Here is a 22,441-nt window from a genome sequence, read left to right as displayed (position 1 = left end):
TACAACCGTTGATATTTAAACTGAGTAATAAATTTCCTCCATTGTTATTTGACCCATGTTTCATAACATGTTGGAGTTTACTTGATTGTTTTTTTCATTGTTGCTACTTGATCTCTCTACTATCTCCTTCGTCCAAAAGAGCTAAGGTATCACTGACATAGAGGCATTATATAGTGGAATCTCCCTTATCTGCCATAATGAATAGGTAATAGAATTTGACAGCTGACAAGATGAAATTACAATTGGAATTAAATAGCATAATATACAACATAGAAGTAATATATCTTAGAGAATGAGTCTCTAAAAACATTTCAAATTGATTTTTTGTTAGCATTTCGTGTTTGGTAAGTTATGGTATTAGACCTGCACATTATTTCCACTGATTCTTTTGACACTAGTACAAAGAATGCTTACTCCCTACCAAAAGCATACTTTAGAAAGCAGATAATTTTATAAATTTGAAAATATACTTGGTACATTATCCCGTCCCAGGTACCATTTTTTAAAATTCTTAAATGAGACGTGAGCATCACTGATTGCCCATCCCTCATTACCTTTGAGAAGGTGGTAGTGAGCTCCCTTCCTGAACTGCTGCAATCTACTTGATGTAGGCACACCCACAGTGCTGTTAGAAAGCACGCTTCAAGATTTTGATCCAGTGACAATCTAGGACTGGCGATATAGGTCCAAGTCATGATGGTGTGTGACTTTGGGGGGGCGGGGGAGGGAGCTTGCAGGTGGTGGTGTTCCCAAGCACCTGCTGCCTTATCCTTCCAAAATAGTAGCAAAAAGGAAACATAACTGATCCAAGGTCCACTGCTTTTTCAACCTGGTATTGATACCTTTAAGGATTTTCAGAGGCATATGAGTACACTGATAACTTTCTTGGGGTATTTTCTTGTTGCAATCACCACCTCTGCCGAAGGCTTTGAGTCATTGCTAGAATATGGTTTCAGGGGCACTGACCAACCCTGCTTTATACCATTATTCATATTGACAAAATTGTTTGATCACACGCCCGTGAAGCACCTTTGCATGTTTTACTACGTTTACTACATTAAAGGCATTATATAAATGCAATTTGTTGTTAACAGAGATATAGAGTGACAGTATTATATGACAACATCACATTCAAACCCAGTCATATGCCCACCTCTTCCACACTTGCTTCCAACAGTGATCACTGAATAGGTATCACTTGTCAACACATGTAGGCTCCCTAATGACTCATATTTGTCCTATCTGATATTGCCTAGTGACAAAATTATGTACTGTGCTAGTCCATTTCTAGCAGCAGTATAATCTATTGCTTAGTTCATGTCTCAATATTTATTTCATTTTTATTGGTTTTAGGGAAAGAGAACAAACCTGAAAAAGCTCGGCTCAGAACGCATAGGTCATGGAATGAGAGTGAAGTTTAATCCTGTAGCACTATTACTTGATTCTTCTTTGGAAGGTGAATTTGATTTAGTCCAGCGCATCATTTATGAGGTATGTTAGTACCTTCAATGTAACTTGATATACAATAGGTGCAAATCTTTGTTTCCTACATCAGTATCTAGATTTACTGGACTTGGGGACACGTTGAAATACAATCAAGAAAATGGGCTGAATTTTATTCTCAAGGTGGGGATCATGGGCTGAAAAGCCAGGGGGCGATCCTGGGACCCACGGCCGGTGTTTTATGGGAGTTAGGCAATTAATTAGTTGCTGTTGAGCTGCTGACCAACCAGAAGGCAGCAGTCTCAGCAGAGCCACCAGGAGCGGTGGTCACTGCCGCGACTGCACCTGGAAGAAGAGAATGCCATGGAAGGATGTTAAGTGCGGAGGGGTGGAGGGTGGTGTTGTTGAGCGCAGGCAGCATCATTGCCATGTGGTTTCCTCCTTGGCCCAAAGAGTGCCTGAATAGGAGGGTCCCCTTAGACAGCAGGGAGGCTGCCAGGGTTCTGTGGTGGTCACTCCACCCTGTGGAGAGCCCACCTGACACTGTTAAAGTCCCAGCAGCGGCAGGAAGAGGCCCTCATTTGGCCACTTAAAGTTGCTTAGCTGACCCTATGTAGAAGGTCCTTCGTTTCCCCGCTACTGGCAAAAAGGCATGGCAGCAGGACACTCCACCTCACCTTCCCTCACCATTTTATGGTCCTCCCAACTCGCCCCAGAGGGCTAGAAAAACCCAGCCCAATGTTGGCCAATGTTTATCTACTGTGCTTGATGGTTTGCTACCATGTGTTGTTTGCATGCAAATCTGCAGCACCTGCTTGACAGGACAAGGAGCACTGTGGGCAGTCCAATCCAGAAAGGAATTAAATAATTGCTCTCTTTTTTGGAGCAAACCCGGACTAAATGCTCATTTTTCTGAATTGGTTTTCTAAAGTGAGTTGGCTGTTAAATTCAAAGCATCCTAATAAAGAGCTCAGTTGGCAAGTGTATTGATACTACCTGACTATTGAATTTTTTTTTCCAATTTATTTCAAGAATGCTGTATCTGGAAAAATGCAGATTTCCATGATTGTGGCTGAATAGTGTTGGAAATCATTCTAAATGTTGTGTATGTAAAATGGGAACACTGGATTTGTTTTTAAGGAATATGACTATACAACTTATCAGTTTGCTTTCATGTTTGGTTTAAAAATCAATTTAAAAATCCATTTTTGTTTGTAATTTGCTGTTCTTTGTATAGGTGGAGGATCCTAGTCAACCAAATGATGAAGGAATTACAGCCCTACATAATGCTGTCTGTGCAGGTCATACAGAAATTGTGAAGTTCTTAGTACAGTTTGGAGTGAATGTTAATGCAGCGGATAGTGATGGATGGTAAGCTGTAAAATAAATATGATTGAAGCTTATTTAGTTACCTTGTTACTTAATTCCAAAGGCGGTAATGGCAACTTCTGTACAAAAACAGTGTTGCATATTCTTTGTGTTGTTGGGAAGCATTTTTTTTTTAAAAATTCTTTTTTTGCAATGTACTCAAAACACCTTAACATAATTATATTAAATTCTTAAACAATTGGCAATGTTCCAAGAAAATCCTGTGGAACATTGTTAATGAAATATACACTTGGCTGAATAGTTCTTTTAAGTATTGCATGTGATTTAAATCACCTTTCAGTATGCTGCACAAATCTCATTAATTTATGGTAGCAATTGATAAAAATTGACCATCATAAACAGATGGTCTTGCTGCATGGATGGGATTGATGGCCAGTTTCACTAAACTAAAACATTGCATATCTTTTTTATTTTCTCCCTGATTGATAATAAAGCTATCTTCTGATAGATTTGTGAATACCTGGTCATTGTGAAAAAACATACTTAAGCAATAAATCAATATTTTTATACACTAAACAATTTAGTGAGGAAAAAATGTAATGCTGGCAAAAACTCCCTTTCTTCCTCTCTTTAACGTTAAACAATTCTCCATTTTAAAAAAAAGTTGAGTTTGGTGGTTTGATGTATAGAGGCCTAAGCACTGATACTCATAAGTTGATCTAGCTCAGGGATTCAAAACTTGTTCTTGATTATTTTGGATTTGTTCCTCTGCATGAGCACTGTCAATCAAAATTGAATGAAGAAATTAAACAAGCCTTTAATACTCCTTAAATGTAATCTAACTACTGTACTTAAGGCCATCTTCAGTATGTCCTATTAAAATGCTGCACATTTTTTAACAAGGTAAGTTTTGATTCTCAGAAAAAATCGAAAATTCTCAATCCTGAATCCTTTACTTCAGTGACTTTCACTTTTTTGTCTTTGGGAAAACACCATTCCGTGATTCAGCTATGTCCCAAGTGTCCTTAGGTGTTCCAGTGTTCTTGCTATTTTGTCCTTTGCAAGGATGAGTGCTCTTCCAAGCACATTACTTCAACTGGTGGTCCAGCTGAAAACTAGGGCAAGTTTGCTATTGAAACAGAGTTATTCAGATGTCACAAAGCTAGCAACTTGTTACCCTTTGCTTCACTGTTCCACTGTTAATTACTGAATCACCCTTAACTAGCATTTTCAAGTTTCCATGCTCTATGTTAATTTTTCACAGTGCCACAATTATCTACCTTGTCCTTGTACTTTTGATCAAAGATCACAGATGTATATATGTATCTGCATTCATTAAAATTATTGATGAGCCAAATATTCAAATTAGGATAAAATAAGAAATCTCATATTCTAGTTTGGCAAAATTTTTGGTTAATCTGACAGAATGAGTTTTACCTTGTGTTTGGGTTTAAGAGATTGCCTATCCCTGAACTCCTCTCGTATCACTCACAATAAGGAACTCAGGATTCTAGCAAGGATTTTACCAAGCTGAATGTAGGAGGTGGAGAGGACATCCAAAAGGGAGAATAAAAGGAACAAAGATAGTGTATGAGAATAGATTAGTGGCTAACAGAAAGGGGAGCCCAAAAGTCTCTTATAAAATGCATAAATGTTAAAAAGGTATTTAAAGGAAGGGTGGGGCGATTTGGAACCTAAGAAGAGATCACTTGTGGAGGCAGCGGGCATAGCTGAAGTACTAAATGAATGCTTTGCATCTGTCTTCACTAGAGAAGAGGATGTTGCCAATGAACAGTAAAGGAGGAGACAGTTGCAATACTGTGCAAATGAAAGGTATTTTAAAGATTGATAGTCCTCAAAGTAGAAACATTCGAATGGGATCCATCCTAGGTTGCTGAAGGATGCAAGGGTGGAAATTGCAGGAGCTGTAGCCACAATTTTCCAGTCCTCCTCGGATGTGGGGATGGTGAGGATTGCAAATGTTACACCGCTGTTCAAAAATGGGGAGGGGAAAAACCCAGCTAGCTACAAGCCATTTAGCCTAACATCAATGGTGAGGAATCTTTCAGGCAATCCAGGACAAAATTAATTGGCATTTGGTAAAGTATGGGTTGTCAGTGAAAGCCAGCACAGCTTTGTTAAAGGCAAATCATGTTTGACTAACTTGATAGAGTTCTTTGAAGTAACAGCAGGTTAATCAGAGTCGTGTGGTTGACATGGTGCGTATGGACTTTTAAAACAGGTTTTGGAAGTGCCACATTAGATTTGTTAGCAAATTAAACCCTGGGATTAAAGATCCAGTAGCACCATGATATAAAATTGGCGAAGGGATAGAAAGCATAGGGTAGTGGTGTACTGATGTGTTTCAGACTGGAGGGAAGTATAAAATATTGTTTCCCAGGGGTTGGTATTGGGACCACTGTTCTTTTTGATATATCTTGAAAGACCTGATCTTGGGTATACAGGGCCTGATTTCAAAGTTTGCAGACACCACGATATTTAAGTGGAGAGACTGGAGAAACTGGGATTGTCCTCCTTAGAGCAGAGAAGGTCAAGAGGAGATTTGATAGGTTCAAAATCATTAATAGCTTTGAAGCAATTGGCAAAAGATCCAAAGGTGACATGAGGAAACATATTTTTGCAAAGCAGGTTATGACCTGGATTCCATTGCAGGGTGGTGGAAGTAGATTCAATCATAACATTCAAAAAGAAATTAGAAAACATTTTTTACAGGGCTATGGGGACAAATGCAAGAGAGTGAGATTAATTGGATAGCACTACCAAAGAGCCAGTGCAGACACAATGGGCCCTCTGTGCTGTATAATTTCTATGATTCTGTGATCAGGAGTAATTGGATGTGTGTCACCTGATAGGTATCATGAACATAACTGAAAGACCTTCTCTTATCTTAATACCCTTTAAGTTGGAGCAAAGGCATGCGAAGAAAAGTGAGAGTCTTTAAACACCTTTTTATTAACTAAATATCACCAGCATTTTGTTTTCCTTTTTTAGGACTCCTTTGCATTGTGCAGCATCCTGTAATAATGTGCAAGTTTGCAAGTTCCTAGTTGAATCTGGGGCAGCAGTGTTTGCGACAACCTACAGTGACCTGCAGACTGCTGCCGATAAATGCGAGGAGATGGAGGAGGGCTATATCCAGTGCTCACAATTTCTGTATGGTACGTGCTATGGTATTTGGTGGAATATTACTTGCACATGGCATTAAAATACCAATGCCCTGAAATGCTGTTTTAATGTTTGTATAAATAATATTTGATGTGGAGTTTCTTAGCATTTTGTATTCATACAGACTGAAATGTGAAAACCAGGACTCATACGTGACTTAAATGTAAGCATTAAGAATGTATCAATTCCACTTTGTTGTCATTACACAAAGTCATTGAAGGTCTACTGTACTTTAGAAAAGTGCATACAGTCTCAAAATGGTGATACCTGTACAATCTCCAGTAAGGTATTCATATCTCTTGTAATCACCACTCTGTTAGTGTGAGGCTGAACCAGATGGTGTGTGACCACATTGGTGGCTTGCTCTACTCAGTCCATGTCTTATCCAACACTAAAATTGCCTATTTCTACCTCTAATGTTGGCGGCCTTTTGCCTTTACTTCACTCTTACGAAAGCCGTTCTCCATCGTTTAGTTGCTTTTAGAATGACTTCACTAGTTTCCCAAGCTCCGTTCTTCACCATCTCCAATTCCATTCAAATCTTTCATGCAAACTTTCTGCCTAAAATATTGAATACAGAATCCTTATCCTATTTACAAGTACCACCATGATCTTCCCCTTTATATCTTGTATCTCTCCAGCCATCCATCCCAGGCTTTGATTTTCTGTGCATCCCACACCCTCCATTGGTGACAGCTTTCAGCTGTTCTGGCTCAGCTACCCGGCCGTCCTTCCCATAGCACCTCCACATTTTACACTCCATTGTTCTTAACCAATCATTTGACCACAATTTCAGTCAGCTATTCTAACTGTTCTGCTTCTGCTTGGCGTTTGTTTTCCCATTGTTGAGCACCTTGAGTACATTCCCTAGGCCAAAGATGTTATATCAGTGCAAATTATTCTTTCATTTCCCACATTAACGTATATTAACTGTATTTTTGACTGAAAAAGGAGCATTACCAGGGTTCATTATAATTCAGGAAACTAATGAGCGTTGTACAAGAACACTTTGGATTGTCTGATCTATCTGTCTATTGGCTGACAAGAGTTTCCTAGAAATCATCCATTTTTCAGGCACAAAATGGACATTTCATGATGGGCGAGGTACACTCTCATTACATGCCAAAAGTGTGCCTGAAAGCATTTGGCACATTGCGTTCAGGAAAATGTTTTTCAACATATGATTTAACTGAAAAGGACCATTGGTAGCCATCGCCAAAATGAGAAGCTTTTTGAAACAAAAACACTTAACTCCTGCTGCTGACCAGAAGGGCGTCAGGAGCCCACACTGCTACTATCGGCACATGCACAATTGCTCCTGATGCCTTTCCAATCAGCAGCAGCAGTTTGGATCAACCAAATAGAAATACTAATGTAGCTTCACATTGCATTGGAACCCACAATGTAAGCATTTCCCGTGGGAATTCCAATGTTGCAATTCAATATGTGCATGTGTGTATGTTGTCAAAAAGACCACCAAGTGACATTATAATTGGAGTTCTACTGTAGCATTTCAATCTAGCTCTGTAGCACACAGGAAAATGTAATTTGCTGGCAACAATTTATCACAGCTCCCTATCTGCGATGGGATTGCAATCTCGATGAGATCATGTGAGTGCTGTCCCTTAAGCTAGATCCAGTGTGTTAAGACTTTGTGCATGGAGTTTCTACACAGCCCAAGTAGCTCATTTGGTAGATAACTGTTAATTCCAAGGTAATCATTTTGAGTCCTAAGTGGGATAATGATTTTTTTTTTCAAACAGTGTGGTTACAACATTTTATTGATTTTTTTCCTTAAATTAAATATTTCAATCAGTTATCCACATTGGAAGTTGAGAATCTTATTTACTGAAATGTCCTGATTATATGTCGGCTTCGTTTACTGAATCAGCACCGCATGTTTTACAGAGGGAATAGTCGCTAAATGTTGGGTGGACTAGATTCAAGAATTTGCAATTGGTAAAGGACTGCACAAACCTTAAAAAAATCAGTGACTTAAACTTTATTGTTAGTCTGTGTCAAGCCAACTTGTTTGTTTTAACTCTCACAGCTGGCACTCTGATACTGAGGCCTGGTTTTTCGCTCCCGGGTTGGGTGCACATAGTCAGGACTTTCCCCGGCTCTGCAAACCCGACTCCGGTAAAGAGGCCCAGATGGTCAGGAGGGGGTGTGCAGGCTGGATTAGAAGTCAGGTCTGTCGCCTCTGGAACAAGTGCGGCGGTTACTGGGTGTGGAGGCGGACTGGCTGAAAGGCCTGTCTTGGTGCCCTGACACTTTGTTGATGTTATTCAAAAGATGAATAAAACAAATAAACAGCACTCACTCCTTTCACCCCCATACATTCCCCATGCCTCATCCATGGCAACCTATGCCACCTCATGCTCCACAGCCACACCCCCTTGCCCCCTCACACCCTCCATGCAACCCTATGTCCCTTTATAGACCCACGGCAACTTAGTGCCAACTCATATTCCTCCACCCAGCACCCTTTGCCCTTACCACCTCCATGCCAACTCACCTAGTATCCACCATGGGCAAACCTCAGGAGCCATGCTGACATAAAGTTATGGGTCCATTGACGTCACTATTTAAAAAAAACACTCATTGATTCCTTCAACCAATCTCTTATGAAACAAATATTTCTATTCTGTAACTACTTGGAGCTGCCACTCAAACTGTTTACTTAACATTATCACATTGGGGTGTCTGTTAAGCTATAAAATCAGTCATGCAGCACAGATCCTATAGTGCTAGCCTTCAGGCTTAAGTCAACATAGTGAAATAGCAAGCACTTTTTTAAAAACTCCACATTTTAAAAAATATAAATCTCAGCAGAGTTAAATCCCTTGACAGCTTTGACAGTTTGAGAGTTTTGATAGTTTGTCAACAGCTTTGACAATTCCAGTGAATTTATGCACATCATGTCTACTTTTAACAATCGGAAAGGGTGCCATACTTCTCCCAAAGGGTGCCTTACTTCTCCCAAAGGTGTCCCGGGACTGGATCCAAAGGGGTACCTTACCCCTCCAAAGGGTTACCCTGGCTATCCATAGAAATCCACAAGATTCAGAACTGCTCCTACCAGGGCTGAACTGCAGACCTAGGTTTCAGACACCACCCTCACCAAATCACACATGAGTGGAGGCAGTTAGTAATTTCTGTGGGCAGCTGCCTCAGTGAACCACAGATGCACAATTTAGAATGTTGCCCCATTCCACCCAGCACTGTGAAAATGGAAGAGGCTGAGGTCAGGGGTGAGACTTCCAGACTCGGCAGCTGGCATTTTTGTGCAGACGGAGAGCCACTTGTTGCAGAGGCTCATTGCCCAAGTGTTGCTGCACAATAAATGTGGAACTGGAAGGAGCATGAACGCTCCTACAGGCTACACCTGAGTGTCAAAAGCAGTTAGGGGCCCCTGCCTTTCCTCTTCTTCTGATTGCCTCCCTCCCCTCTCCTAATACCTAACCTAGGGGCTACTGCCAGTGATGCAGCAGCCTAAAATTGAAATTTTAACCAGGAAGTTGCCTGGGAACAACAAGCAGAGTGTGAGCTCGCCAGTCTCATGTAATTGTGGCCCAATATCAGGTGTAACTCAGGCCTGCCTATTCTGAAACAGCCATTGTTCCCTGGCCAGTGTGCCAGTAACTTTTTCATTTCTTGTCCTATCCCATAACACTAGAAGCAGATACAGTGTATTCTGATTTTGTCTGACTGTATGTTGGCTGTCTGCATTTTGGAAGCCTCATTATTTAATTCCAATAATCCAGCAAAAGTGTTTGGCAATGGACTTAATCTGTGAACTGCTTTCCCTTAGGGTATCCAGTTGAAATCCACACACAACATAAACCTATGAAGTATTGCTGAAAGAAGAGACATGTCTAAGCTTTTTGTCTTGCACTTATCAGGACATCTCGCAAGAATACCAATATAAGGGGAAAACAACAATTTATACTGTATGTGAAGAGAGTGCTGATTGGTTGGCAAGTGGCGTTGACATGGAGAATAGACCAGTGATGGTGACTGACAGTTAACTGCCAAGCATTGTTTGAAATTTAAACCAGGCAGCTTGACCCTAATTTGTCAAGGCATTGCCCTGAGGAATGATTCAACGAATGACTGTCACTTATTTTGTTTTGCTGAAATCGGCACGATGTGTGTACTTGTTCTTTCTGTCGGCAAGGAACAGGACCGCTGTTTATTAATATATGTAGCTTCCAGTACAAGCAAATGTGCCACACTTTGAGCCTGATTGACAATCTTAAATTGGTTGTCAGCTTAATTCTTAGCATACTGAGGATTATTGAGCAAATGTTGTTCAATTGCGGAATCACATCTGATGTTGGACACTGTTTTGAGTTTTGCAAGCACGGGCTGGTTGGGTACAGTCTGTACCCTGTCCATTGCGAACTGGGACGTGCTGTTTGATACGATCCACCAGTCTTTGGGATATATGGCCTACATACCTAGCATCACACTGGCACTGAAAAAAAGCTTAGACATGCCCCTTTCTTCAGCAATACTGAAACCCTGTACTACCAAACTACTATTTGTAAACCTGTGAAGTGTTTCCTGTCAAATTAATCCCACAAGATGGCTTGGACTAATTTCAGGTAGAGATGGAAAACTGCTGAAATGGATGTTTGCTTCTTCTTTCAGGTGTGCAAGAGAAAATGGGTATAATGAACAGAGGGGTGGTATATGCCCTGTGGGATTACGAATCTCAAACTGAGGATGAGTTATCGTTTAAGGAAGGTGATTGTATGTCAATCATCCGACGAGAAGATGAGGCTGAGATTGAGTGGTGGTGGGCACGGCTAAACGATGGGGAAGGATATGTACCACGCAACTTACTTGGGGTAGGTTTTTTGAGAGAATAATGACCAGTTGTATTTTGTGGTATTGCTAATTTACTAATGAAATGGTTAGGAAGAAACAAAATAGCTTATGAGAACTAGAGGTAGCCGTGGACATCAGTGGTTTCTATTTAAAGAAACCTATTGTGCAGAACATATAATTGCTCCCTACTTTTATTTTCTGAGAAAGTGAATTTCCCCCCCAATGCACTTGGGTATTAATTAGCTGTGGGTGACCTGAAGATGTACGTACCAAAATTGGGATTGAAATTAAGCTTGTGAAAGTACTTCTTCCTTTAGTTTTCTTTCTTTATCCTTCCTGAAGCTAGTGGCACTTGCTGATCATTGTTCCATGAGCCTTCAAAATCAGCCCAGGGACATGGGCCAGCTATGGCGTTTCCAATGCTGCTGTGTGGAGTTAAAACTGTTCCATATGGCTCAGTACCACATTAGGCAATATACAATTAGGGGAACTCTCTGAAAGTTGACCTTTAATTATCATAGCCTTCTGCAATCCAAAGCTCACAATTTGCTCTCTACTTTACAGCTTTATCCAAGGATTAAACCAAGACAGCGAAGTCTGGCATAAAGTACTTATGTGAAAACACTACAGATAAAGACTATAAACCTTTATACATTTTTAAAGGTAGCTGTACCAATTCAAATCCAACAGAATGTCTGCAATAAAATAGTGGTCTCCAAGCTTAAATGAAGGAAAATTCAATGGACACAATGAATGCTTCTGTAATGAAGTGAGTGATTTTTGTCGTTCAGTGTTAATGATCACCTAACACAAATGGTGAACTGAAGGTTTTTTGACAATGGACTGTTTATTTCAGTGCATTTTAAAGGACTTATTGATGTAGATTTAGAACCTATTAAGGGCCTTAACATAGATAAAAGCACAGATGGTTTGGCACAAAATCCGTTGGCTTCTTTTGTTTCCCCTCTTCCGCTTTTTGTTTAAGCACAGTATTTGTATTACAATTGTTATCTTTGGAAGGGTGCTAAACTATACCCAGGAACTGTTAGGCCATTTGATGGTATGAATAATAAAACCAGCTCAGTTTTACGATGAACTTTTTGAAGAGACTGAAATGAGATGCTCAGTCAGCAAAGAATTGGACCCTTGCATTAATAGTTCCATGTAGGACAATAGAAAGTTGAAGCGTTAATGCCCTTGGCTTAGTTTGTAACCATTTCTAGTAACTAAACGACAATGATTTTCATCTGGGCATCTTTCTCTTTCTCTTGTAACTATTGTATTGCACATTCCAAAACATGGATCCAAAGTTTTGGAAGTTAGGTATAGTTGAACTATATCAATGCTTTTTTTTTTAACACTTTCACTAACTTAATCTGACACAAGTTAAACATAGCAGTATTTTTGAGGATGACACTACAATTTATCTTCTTTAAACCTGTTTGTGTCACAGACTATATTAAACCTGCTTCTTTTAATGAAGAATTTAATTTCTAATTTGATTTCTACATATTAATTTGTATTTGACTATGATGAGCGCAGCTAGTAGTATTTTGAACTTTTCAGGAAACCCAATGAGTTGTTGAAAGGGTTAAAATGAAATGTAGCCTTTTGAAATATGCTTTGTAATAATTTGCAGTCCAAAGTATTTATGTTGTAATTCGACATTTAGTTTTAAATTCATTTTACTTCAGTTTTCCTTTTTGTCACTGAAAAATATTTAGCTGCCGATTTAGCACGGTAAAACTAAAGCATCTTGTATATTAATGCATTTAAGAATTATTCCTAAGCATTTAGCAGTTTTCATTTAATATTGAGCGTTTATTTCCCCTCGTAGCCTATGAAAAGTTTGTGAAGAAAATATTCATGCCATTATGGTTCAAATGGCTTTTGTTTCCCTGTTTTCAGAGTTCTGGGTTGTTAGCTGTTTAACTCTGTTTCTGTAAGACTTATTAAACATTGCACAAAAAGTGTTTGTGATTTGAGTTGGAAATTGCCCCATACCTCTGTGTTTGCTGTAGACTCCTCACACATTGATTAGTTTACCACTTTCCATCTTTCTTGCCTAATGATAAATAATAATTAAAATTATTCAGGTATAAACCTCCAGTTTTTAACCATGTTGGTTGTTGTGTCAACTAGGAGGTTGAGTGCTGTTAGCTGTGGATGAATAAAAGCTCCAGGTTTTGCAGCTCAGATTTTTCTTGCACCATTAAAAATAAAAAGCATCATTTTGTATTTTTCATTTCAAAATACAAAGGTGAAGTACTGTCTTGTAATGGAAAGAATATGTGAAAACAGCAGAAAATAACATTTATTTATAGTAATTGTACTGCCGGGTACAATATGTGGAAAAATAAATGGTAGAAAATTCTCATCTTAAAAAAGGTTACCTCAAATATCTAAACCTTGATGTAGTTTACATAGAAACAGGAGTATGCATTCAGTCCCTCAAGCCTATTACTGTATATGTCATTCAGTTAGACCATGGTTGATTTGTATCTCAACTCCATTTACCTACTTTGGTTCCATATCCATTCATACCTTTACCTATAAAAAATCCATGAATCTCGTTTCAAAATGTTCAACTGACCTAGCCTCAAAAGCCTTTTGCGGGAGAGAAAGTTGCAGATTCCCACCAGTATGTGTGAGGGAGCCCTTCCTGCACCACCCCTGAATGGACTAACTCTAATTTTAAGGTTATGTCCTTTGTTCTGGGTTCCCTTTGCAAACGTTTCTATCTATCAAATCGTTTAATTCTAAACACCTTGATCAGATCACCCCTTAATCATCCTACATTTAAGAAATAAAGCCTAGTTTGTGCAATCTGCCCTCATAATTTAATCCTTTCCTGAGTTGCAGTGTCCAGAAAGGAACGTTGTACTTGAGATTTGGTCTAACTAGAACCTTATGTATACACTGCAGTATAACTTCAACCCCATTGATTTTCAGCCCCCTTGTGATAAAGTATCATATTCCATTAGACATATAATTTTTTTTTGTACCTGTCCACTTTAATATTTTTAGCAATTCCAAGATTTGAATCTGGTGGTCTCAGTGTTTCCACTTTGATAGATTTCTCTGGCTGAAGGATGCTGGTTTGGAACTACCCATCTGCAAGGATATTTTTAGTGGGTTGGACAGTCATGAAATATATTGGCCATTTAGGTGGGTGCTGTTAAACTATTGAGAAGTTGAGCACAGATTATGGATAAGTGATAGCTGACATTTGTTAACTTTGTGCTGTTTGCAAGACATGTCTACAGAACAGAAAATATTATTTAATAGCTGTAATCTTCAGGGTAGAAGTTAGCCTAGGCCCATTTGTGGATCCAGTATGCCCCTTAATCAAGAGGTCCAAGGATTGAAAGGAAACTGGCCTTCAGGCCCCAGCTGAATAGTTGTGTGAGCTGCTGATGCTGGTTGCACCTTCACAGGAACACACCTGATGGAGCGAAACATTATTGTGCTGCCTCCTTTGCTGGCAGTAACCCTCAGGTAAGACCTGGGAGGAAAGAAGGAGCAGTCAATGAGCTGGGTGTGACGAAGGGATAACAACTGTGTAGTTGGGGAAAGCACTCCAGCTCATTTTGGCTCCACAGGAAAGATTTTATTTAATTTTTCTTAAACTTACTTTTAGTTGGCTGCCTGCAGAATCCTGAGCATGTTATATTCAATACCTAACCCATTCATTAAGAACTAATTTTGAAAAGTGGTCCTTCTAAACACATTAGGTCCCTACATTAACATGTTTTCAAGGGGCTAGGGCTGTCTAAAATAAGGGAGGGACCAATGCCTGCACAGATTGGACTTAGACTAAATTGATAAGTTTTGTGCCTTTATTATGCCAAAAGATAGGAATAACTTGTACCAATTTCTATCCTTTAATGTTTGAAATAGATGCAGGATTTTTTGATTGGATTTTGCCATCCTTGCCCGTAGCATGTGCAGCACTTGCATTACACTCATTTCCTGATCCTTTTAAAAAAAAAGTCTAATACTGATAATGATTAGCTGTAACAACAACAACTTATATAGCGCCTTTAACATGATAAAATGTCCCGAGATGCTTCACAGGAGCATTATAAAACAAAATATGACACTGGGCTACATAACGAGATATCAACCCAGACCTTCTGGTCTTCAGATTGTCAAAGACTGACCTTATGACCCAAAATGCGTGTCAAGACACTGTAGAAGCACCGACATGCTGACCTACGTGAGAATTGCCCAGAAAGTTTGAAGTTCTAATGGGCAGTTCCCCAGGACCCTCTGTCTCTGAGTTAGAGTCAGAGACTTCGGACATACTCAAGAAATGTTAGGCAGAAAAGTCCTGGTCTAACTCCTTGGTAACTACAGAACTGACCCCCTTCTGACCACCCACCTATCCACTGTGCGAATTCACTCAATTCATCCACTCACCCATTCCCTAACATTCACACTGAACATTTAAACTTTCCTTACGGCAGCTAGAGCCATAAAAAGGCTGGCTTGTCCCCTGTCCCCCCATGCGACAATGGGACTGTGTGCTCTGCATTCCTGAAGAAGCCAGGCTCTGAAGACCCAACCAGAAATGCGGAGCACTGTCAGGGCATTGGAAAGTTCGAGTGAAGTGGCAATCCAATGATGATTGCCACTTCATGGAAGATCCAGGCCATTAAGTCAGATGACCAAAACAAACCTCTTTAGTCAAAGAGGTAAGGTTTAAGGAGCATCTTTAAGGAAGAAAGCAAGGTGAAGAAACAGAGTTATAGTAAAGCTTAGAGCACAGGCAACTGAGACACAGCCACTCACGGTGCAGCAGTTAAAAATAGGGAATACTCATGAGGCCAGAATTAGTAATTTAGTACTCAGTTAATAGAATAAATTTTATGAAATTGATTTTTTTGCTCCTTTAGGGAAAAACAAATAGATTTGTTTTCCATTTTCACACCACAATCTTTTACCATTGCCAGTATGCAGTTCTAGCAGCACATTTATATAATTGAAGTTACTGTAGTATAATTGTGCATTTTTAAATGTTCTATATGGAAAGAAATCTGCTGAGGTGAACAGGAATACATATTGTAAATCCTGGAACTGAAATTTATCTCAAAAATGTATTCATTTTGAAGAATTATGAAGCCTTGTTAGTTTGTGGATTTGTTTTTAAAAAGTGTTGTACCCTGAAGGGTTGTTCTTGACCAATGACCACTACCAAAGCCTGATTATAATTCATTCTACCATGTAATTCTATGGCCACTGTTATGAGGTAAATAGAACTTCAATGACCTTTCATACAATACACATTTATTTTGGAACTTGAAATCATTAATGTTTGGCTATCAACATATTTTTATATCCTTTTAAATATTGACTCTAATTATAGTAACATTTCAGCATCAGAATTAAAATAGAAAAACAATCTTTATTGTATTCCAAGAATATAGTGAGTTGAACATTTGGTTTTGTACACTTCTCTAGCTTCATTTTGTAATGTTTAGTAGAAATGTACAGAAAAAATTATTTTTGCATATGTGTGAATTGAAAAGGGGCTGTATATTTTGAAGGCTGAATTTCTTTCCATGTTGTCAAGGTTAAAGTACACTGGCTTAGTGTGTTCTTTTTTGCTGTATCGTTTGAGCAAAGGTGTGCAGTACTTGAGGCACTGAGACACCTTGTATGTGTAAACTGACAACTTCAACCCTTAAGTTATGGTAGATGGTGCTTCTTTGATCGTTTCTGTCACTACGTTTTGCTAATTTTGTTTTAAAGGAGAAGGTGGCATGGTGTTTTCAAAGTTGAGTCCTTGCCTTTTCTGTGCTTGACATCCCTGAATTTACACAAAACCTTGCTTCTGCATGTGACGAAGAAAAGGTACACCTGATTGAGTGTTTGAATTTTTCTTGTATATTTGAAGAATTTAATGGTTGAAGTAGAAACCTATATAAAACACCTGAAATGGGTTTGAGACAGAAAAACTTTCCATTCCATGGGAGGTCTTTCTGTCCGCAAGTCTTCTCTCACCTTCCCACAGAATCTTAAAAGCGAGCTCATGCTTTACCCATAATGATGGCTCTTCAGCAAAGAAAAAGTAGCTTGATTACACTTCCATGCCACACTCTGTACTAATAAGACTCTGAACTCTACAAAAGAGTTTAGATTTATCTGAAGAGAGAAATATGGCACCTTCCTTAAAGAAAACAAGTATGGATAACTTTTAACTAATTATCTTCTCCTTTTAAACAACATTACAGACTCCATTGGGAAAATGGGGTGCTTGCATAAGGGTTAGTGATGAGACTTTATGGCAATATATGTTAGTAGTTCTTTTGTTTGTGTATTCTGTAATTTCAAATTCTGCAATTTGCAAACGTGTTTCCCATCAATAGCATTGCTCCTTTAATACAGACAACAGTGTCACATAACACTTCATTAAACACTGTTGATGTAGAATGTGTGCATCTCACAGCAACTGGTATCTTTTACTATATGTATTTATTTGTATTTTGGTGTTTCTGCTATAAAATGTTTAAAAATACCTCATAGTAGTCAATGAGGGTTTAAAAGAAAGCTAGTAACATCAAGTTACAATTCTGTATCCAATTACTAACCATTTTACTGAATTGTACAACTTTAGTTATCTGGTATTAAAATCTTTAAACCCCAGCAATGAATACAAAGTGTGTTTTTATTTCCTTTTTCAAGATAAACTGATGCTACTGGCTGTATTAAGTAGTTCATTTAAAATGACTAAGATGAAGTTGTAAAAGATGCTATAAGGAGGCAAAAATTCCCTGTGGGCATCCTGCTCAGTTGGCCATTACAATGCCATTGGGTTCTTTTTGGACCCCAATTAGTCAGGTACATATCTCAATCCGTTCATAAACGGACTCTGTTGTAAAGGTGGAGGGCACCATGCCTGCCTTGTTTTCCTCGGAATGGATTAATATTTCTCTTTGGCAAGTTGACAACTAAGTAAATTTTGTTGCCATGAAATGCATTGAGATAGATGGTGGAGATTCAGCATAATTACACCTCAATTGGTATCTATGGGGATGGACAGCATATTAATAATGAGAACTTCCATAAAAAGACAAAAGAAATAAACCATGCCAAAGTTACCCACATTGTTTAATTTCCAGATACATATTAAGCAACCAAAACCATCCAGCATCCTTGTCAATTATATAAAATAAATGTACTATTTAACTGAGAAATTAAACAGTTTAAGGCACCATTACATCTATTAATTTTAGCTACAGAATAGAATTCAAACAATTCTCATTTAAAGCTCATTAGTTTGAATATTATATTTTCATTTTAAAACATGACATGTCATATCGAATCACAATCCTGATTCTCATTATCTGGACATGGACGGTTTTAAAAGTCACAATTAACAGGTTAACAATTGTAATGAAAAATGGGGTCTTAGCAATGCAAACCAGTGCACTATATATAGATTAAAATATCTTTTAGGAACAGAAGTTCTGATTGGTAGTTATTTAACCACCCAAATTATTGGTCAAAGCACAGGACAGCAATACACTAAAGGAAAACAAACATACAAACCTATTCCCTCACTCCAATTGCATTCATGATACCCAACAAGCTAAATTAGTTCCCATTTTTCCTTTGTAGCATGAAAGATGTCTGGGGAAAGCATCTGTTGATTGACCAAGGTCTGGCTTCTTGCAGCTGAGCATCACTTCAGTTTAACATCAAACTCAACCACTGTTAAGAGAAAAATCAGACAATTATAAATGAATTTCAGACTACACAAACTAGGGAGACCATATGTTTGAGCCAAAAGAACTCCAAGAGCTCTTAACTTTCATTTTAATGTGTACTTAACATTCTAAATAAGTAACCACCTTAGAGGAAGGTTTTAAACCCCTTCCCCAATCCAGCACATTTGACAAATTGAAATGAAAATTTATGCCCAATTTCTGTGGTCATTTCATTGGCATAACAATCTAAAAGCAGACTGATAATGAGAAAGAAAACTTTGAGACAAAATTAGAGAGAAGATTATTAGGATGTGTCAATTGGAGGCAAAGTTTCAAGAAGATGAAGCAAAAGGAATTAAGGCATCAGCTTGTTTATGCAGTTGAGAGAGAGAAAAAAAAAATTCCACGAGCTCATGTTGAAGATTGTGCTGCATGAAGTTGCTACAAGGATGGTTGCCCTCAGTGCTACTCCACAGGAGCATCCTCAAAGATTAGCAATGCACATGAAGCCAAGCTTCAAGCCACAACTGCCCATTACTTTCACTGCATCTGCCAGCCCTCTGCTGCATGATAGTTCTAGGTATCCATACAGTATGCATATAGCTGTGTGGACTAATTGTCTGGCTCAGACAACTTTCCATGTTCATTGTCAAGTAAGTGTGTAAAGATTTGTAGATGGTTGGCTGAATCCACTCAAGATGTCATCAATCAGGTTACATGGGTTCTTTTAGGTGGGTGGGGATAGAATTGAACCTCCTTACGTGCTTTTTATTGCCAATACACTAGATATCGTGACTGACGTTTATACAAGGATATTAGAATTAGTCAAACATTCACACACACATACATCACTCAAAGCTGATCTGTTCTAGCTTTCTTTGGGAAGATGGACCTCTAACGGCATTATTCATTTACCAGAGAGAGACATGTTTCTCCTCTGCAGATATGGATGTGGTGACTGGGTACAAAGCATCTTGAAGGCAATCTGATCTGGATAGCATCTTTTTTTTGGGTTCCTCATCTACACAGTCAATGGAGGAAATTGAGAAATCTAAGGTTCTCATTTGTAATGGGGATTGGTTGGAGGGTGGGGCACAGTTGAGAAGTGGGGGAAAAAAACTGCTGAAAGCCAATGTCCTTTTTAATAGATGTTTACTGCCATCTATCAACATAGGATGCTCAACCTGCATGTCAATACTGTGGAAGCTGGTGTGCAAACCTGACATGGCCCCCAGATGCAAATTGGAATGAAGCATCCCAAGATTGCAGGATTTGTAGGTGGCAGTATATTCAAAACAGATTTGCAGCAGCAGCTAGAGAACATGAAACCATTTTTAATTTGATTCTGGAGCTTCCATCCACCTGATCCCTCCACCCTTGTTGCTTCAGTAAGCACCCAAAAAGCAGCAGAAAGCTGTGTGGTTGTCTTCCTACAGTATTCAAAATGGTCTGATGCAAGATTTTTGATGAGGCTCGTGTTGTTGACAGTGTGCATCCCACTGCCACCTATGCCTCCCCAAGAATTTTAGGGCTGAAATACTGAAACCATTCATTCTCATTGCATCTGTCGGGAAACACGGAACATATGTTAAAGAAAGAATAGTTAGAATATGTATAGCTTCTCTTGCAGCACCAAATACATACCTGAAATAGATCCAGCTCTGCATATCCCTCATCATCCTGGTCTAATTGTTTGAATATTCCTGAAAAAGCAAGAAGAATGAGCACATTTCAAACCCGAATCTCGTTTCTTATTTCTATCACTGAGGGTTCGGCATCTTTTTGCATTTTCTGAAACAGCTGGATGTTTCAGTATCTTTTTAGAGAAGAGGTAATTCTGCAAAGTTGTAACTGAACACAGCAGCAAAACGACATGAATTCTTCAATAAATACATTTGAAATGGAACCTTCACCAATATTTCTATGTAAATTTAAGAAATTACATGAGGGCTGCACACTTGTACCAACTGAAGGAAATACAGAGGGTAACAATCAAACAGTTGGCACCTGATGTGAACCATATTACATGATCACTCCCTGTATTAGTAGGTATAGCGGTCCCAGCTCTGCAACTTCTAAAGGAAGTGTGCACAAACCGACTTGCTCCTTACCCCCAACTGCATCCCCCCCCCCCCCCCCCAAAAATAAGGACCATGGGACAAATGAGTGCCGAAAGGTGAGACTGAAATTACCATCTCTACCCGCATTATCTTGTGCACACTTAAATGCCCCCTCCCAATGGGAAATTGGCTGCTTGTTCAATTGTAGGCAAAGACTTCTGGTGCCCTAAATTGTGGGTGGTGTGTTTCTGGCATGTCATAAGAAACACACTCAGAACAATAGAAAACATAAATGAGATCATCTTGCATTATCAGTGAGGCCAACTCACTTGTCTGTAACGCAGGCAGTGTTTGAACACCACTAGCGCAGGCCATAGTATCTGCTCCACTGCATCACCCATCAAATTGAGAGGAATTTACTTTGTGGGTGCACTGATGGGAAAAGTGTCCAATCCTAGGCACAAGCATAGAACTGCACTGATTGTACTAAAAGCCACATGGGCAGGTGGTGTTGCGTTGTAGGCCAGACACTTGGCAGCCATATCTCCCAACCTTGCAGACCCACTGGGCAGAATTTTACATCCCTGTCGTGTTGGGGGCGGGACCGTAAAATCCCACTGGTGTAAAATTGTGCCCACTGTGTATATTAATCACAATAGCGGATTAACTAATGGTTCAAAATGTACTTTTAAAATCATTTTGTGTAGTTAATTTCTGGAACCATGAATTGAGGGCGTAGTGTGACAAGATGGTAAGTGGGATTGAGACATATTAAAGTTATATGCCAAAACTTCAACTTCAGCAGGGACGTAAAACAGACTATATTTGATCGGCTACCCATTCTACATCCTGCCAGATCTGCCTTTCCATTGACATTTTGTGCTTAACCAACTTTATTAACTTCCTATAAGTTCTCAAGTTCCCAAATTAAATTCAACCAATTTCTATTGGATAAGCCCAAATGAGCCAAAATTCAAGAAGCTGGGGAGGGCTAAATATCTTCGACAGGGCCAGAATTAGGGCCAAATCCAGGGTTACCTCCCTGTTTAGACTCTGGCTAGGGAGTAGACCTTCTTGATGTGGCACATCCAGAAGAAAGAAGAGACCAAGTATACATTGCTGATGCATGATGTTTGGGGTGTGCCTGAGGGAGTTTCTGTGCTACTTTTTGAATTTCATCCAATATGTTGTCAGCCCTAGCTGCCCTCTCCAACGATGACCATTAACATGTTAAAAATTGATCCCTCACTATTCTTCAGCCATCACCGACCTCCATTCTGCCCTCGAGTGTGATGGTGCCACTCTGATTTTCCTATTGATCTTGGGACAAACACCTCCAATACACCCTTAGAGGCAAGAGCCGCTTACCCTCAGTATTCAAGTGATCTATCCCTGTGATTTGTCAGAAGCTGCGTGTCAATCTCCAGGGATGAAAGTTCCACCCTGCTATACTTTTCGCCAGTGGAACAGGGGTCCCAAAATGTTGGTCCCAACATGCTTATTGAGTTTGGGACTTTAATGTAACAGAATCCATTTTGAATATTAACTTACTGAACATGGTTTCCAGACGGATCAAAGAGCCAACAAAGTTATCAAAATCAATGAGAAGGTTAGCATCTGCGTAACGGGCAGCAAGGATCTGAAACAACGCACTGTTCAGAGTGAAACCTGGGGAGATAAACAAAAGTATATATAAATACAATTGCTAATTTTATTAGCAACCCATTCTGTGTGTGCACATTTTTCTTACCTTTGTACAATTATGAATGCACCAAAGTTGTTAAGGCATGCAGACATTGTTTTGGCAAGGTTTGGAATTGGACTATTGTTATGACCAGGTGAGGAGGAGTGAACTGGCTCCCCTCCATTTAGCCG

General features: G+C 39.2%; 2 protein-coding genes across 3 annotated transcripts in view; one reads left to right on the top strand and one right to left on the bottom strand.

Moving 5' to 3' along the window:
• The window catches only part of LOC144689825 (apoptosis-stimulating of p53 protein 2-like), a 96,083-nt gene extending 78,641 nt beyond the window's left edge, over positions 1-17,442 (top strand). For both annotated transcript variants that reach the window (XM_078557233.1, XM_078557232.1), the window contains exons 14-18: positions 1,354-1,491; positions 2,681-2,814; positions 5,785-5,951; positions 10,615-10,814; positions 11,359-17,442. In XM_078557233.1, coding sequence (XP_078413359.1) covers positions 1,354-1,491; positions 2,681-2,814; positions 5,785-5,951; positions 10,615-10,814; positions 11,359-11,400 — 681 coding nt within the window. In that variant the 3' untranslated portion in view covers positions 11,401-17,442. The remainder of the gene's footprint in view (positions 1-1,353; positions 1,492-2,680; positions 2,815-5,784; positions 5,952-10,614; positions 10,815-11,358) is intronic.
• Positions 17,443-17,889: 447 nt separating this feature from the next.
• LOC144689827 (calpain-2 catalytic subunit-like) overlaps positions 17,890-22,441 on the bottom strand; it is an 82,706-nt gene continuing 78,154 nt past the window's right edge. Inside the window, exons 19-21 of the mRNA XM_078557234.1 lie at positions 22,118-22,234; positions 20,151-20,209; positions 17,890-18,510 (exon numbers count right to left, since the gene is read on the bottom strand). Coding sequence (XP_078413360.1) covers positions 18,487-18,510; positions 20,151-20,209; positions 22,118-22,234 — 200 coding nt within the window. The 3' untranslated portion in view covers positions 17,890-18,486. The remainder of the gene's footprint in view (positions 18,511-20,150; positions 20,210-22,117; positions 22,235-22,441) is intronic.

Source organism: Cetorhinus maximus, chromosome 14 (genome assembly GCF_964194155.1).
Source record: "Cetorhinus maximus chromosome 14, sCetMax3.hap1.1, whole genome shotgun sequence".
NCBI lineage: Eukaryota > Metazoa > Chordata > Chondrichthyes > Lamniformes > Cetorhinidae > Cetorhinus > Cetorhinus maximus.
This window is presented reverse-complemented; position numbering and strand designations above follow the sequence as displayed.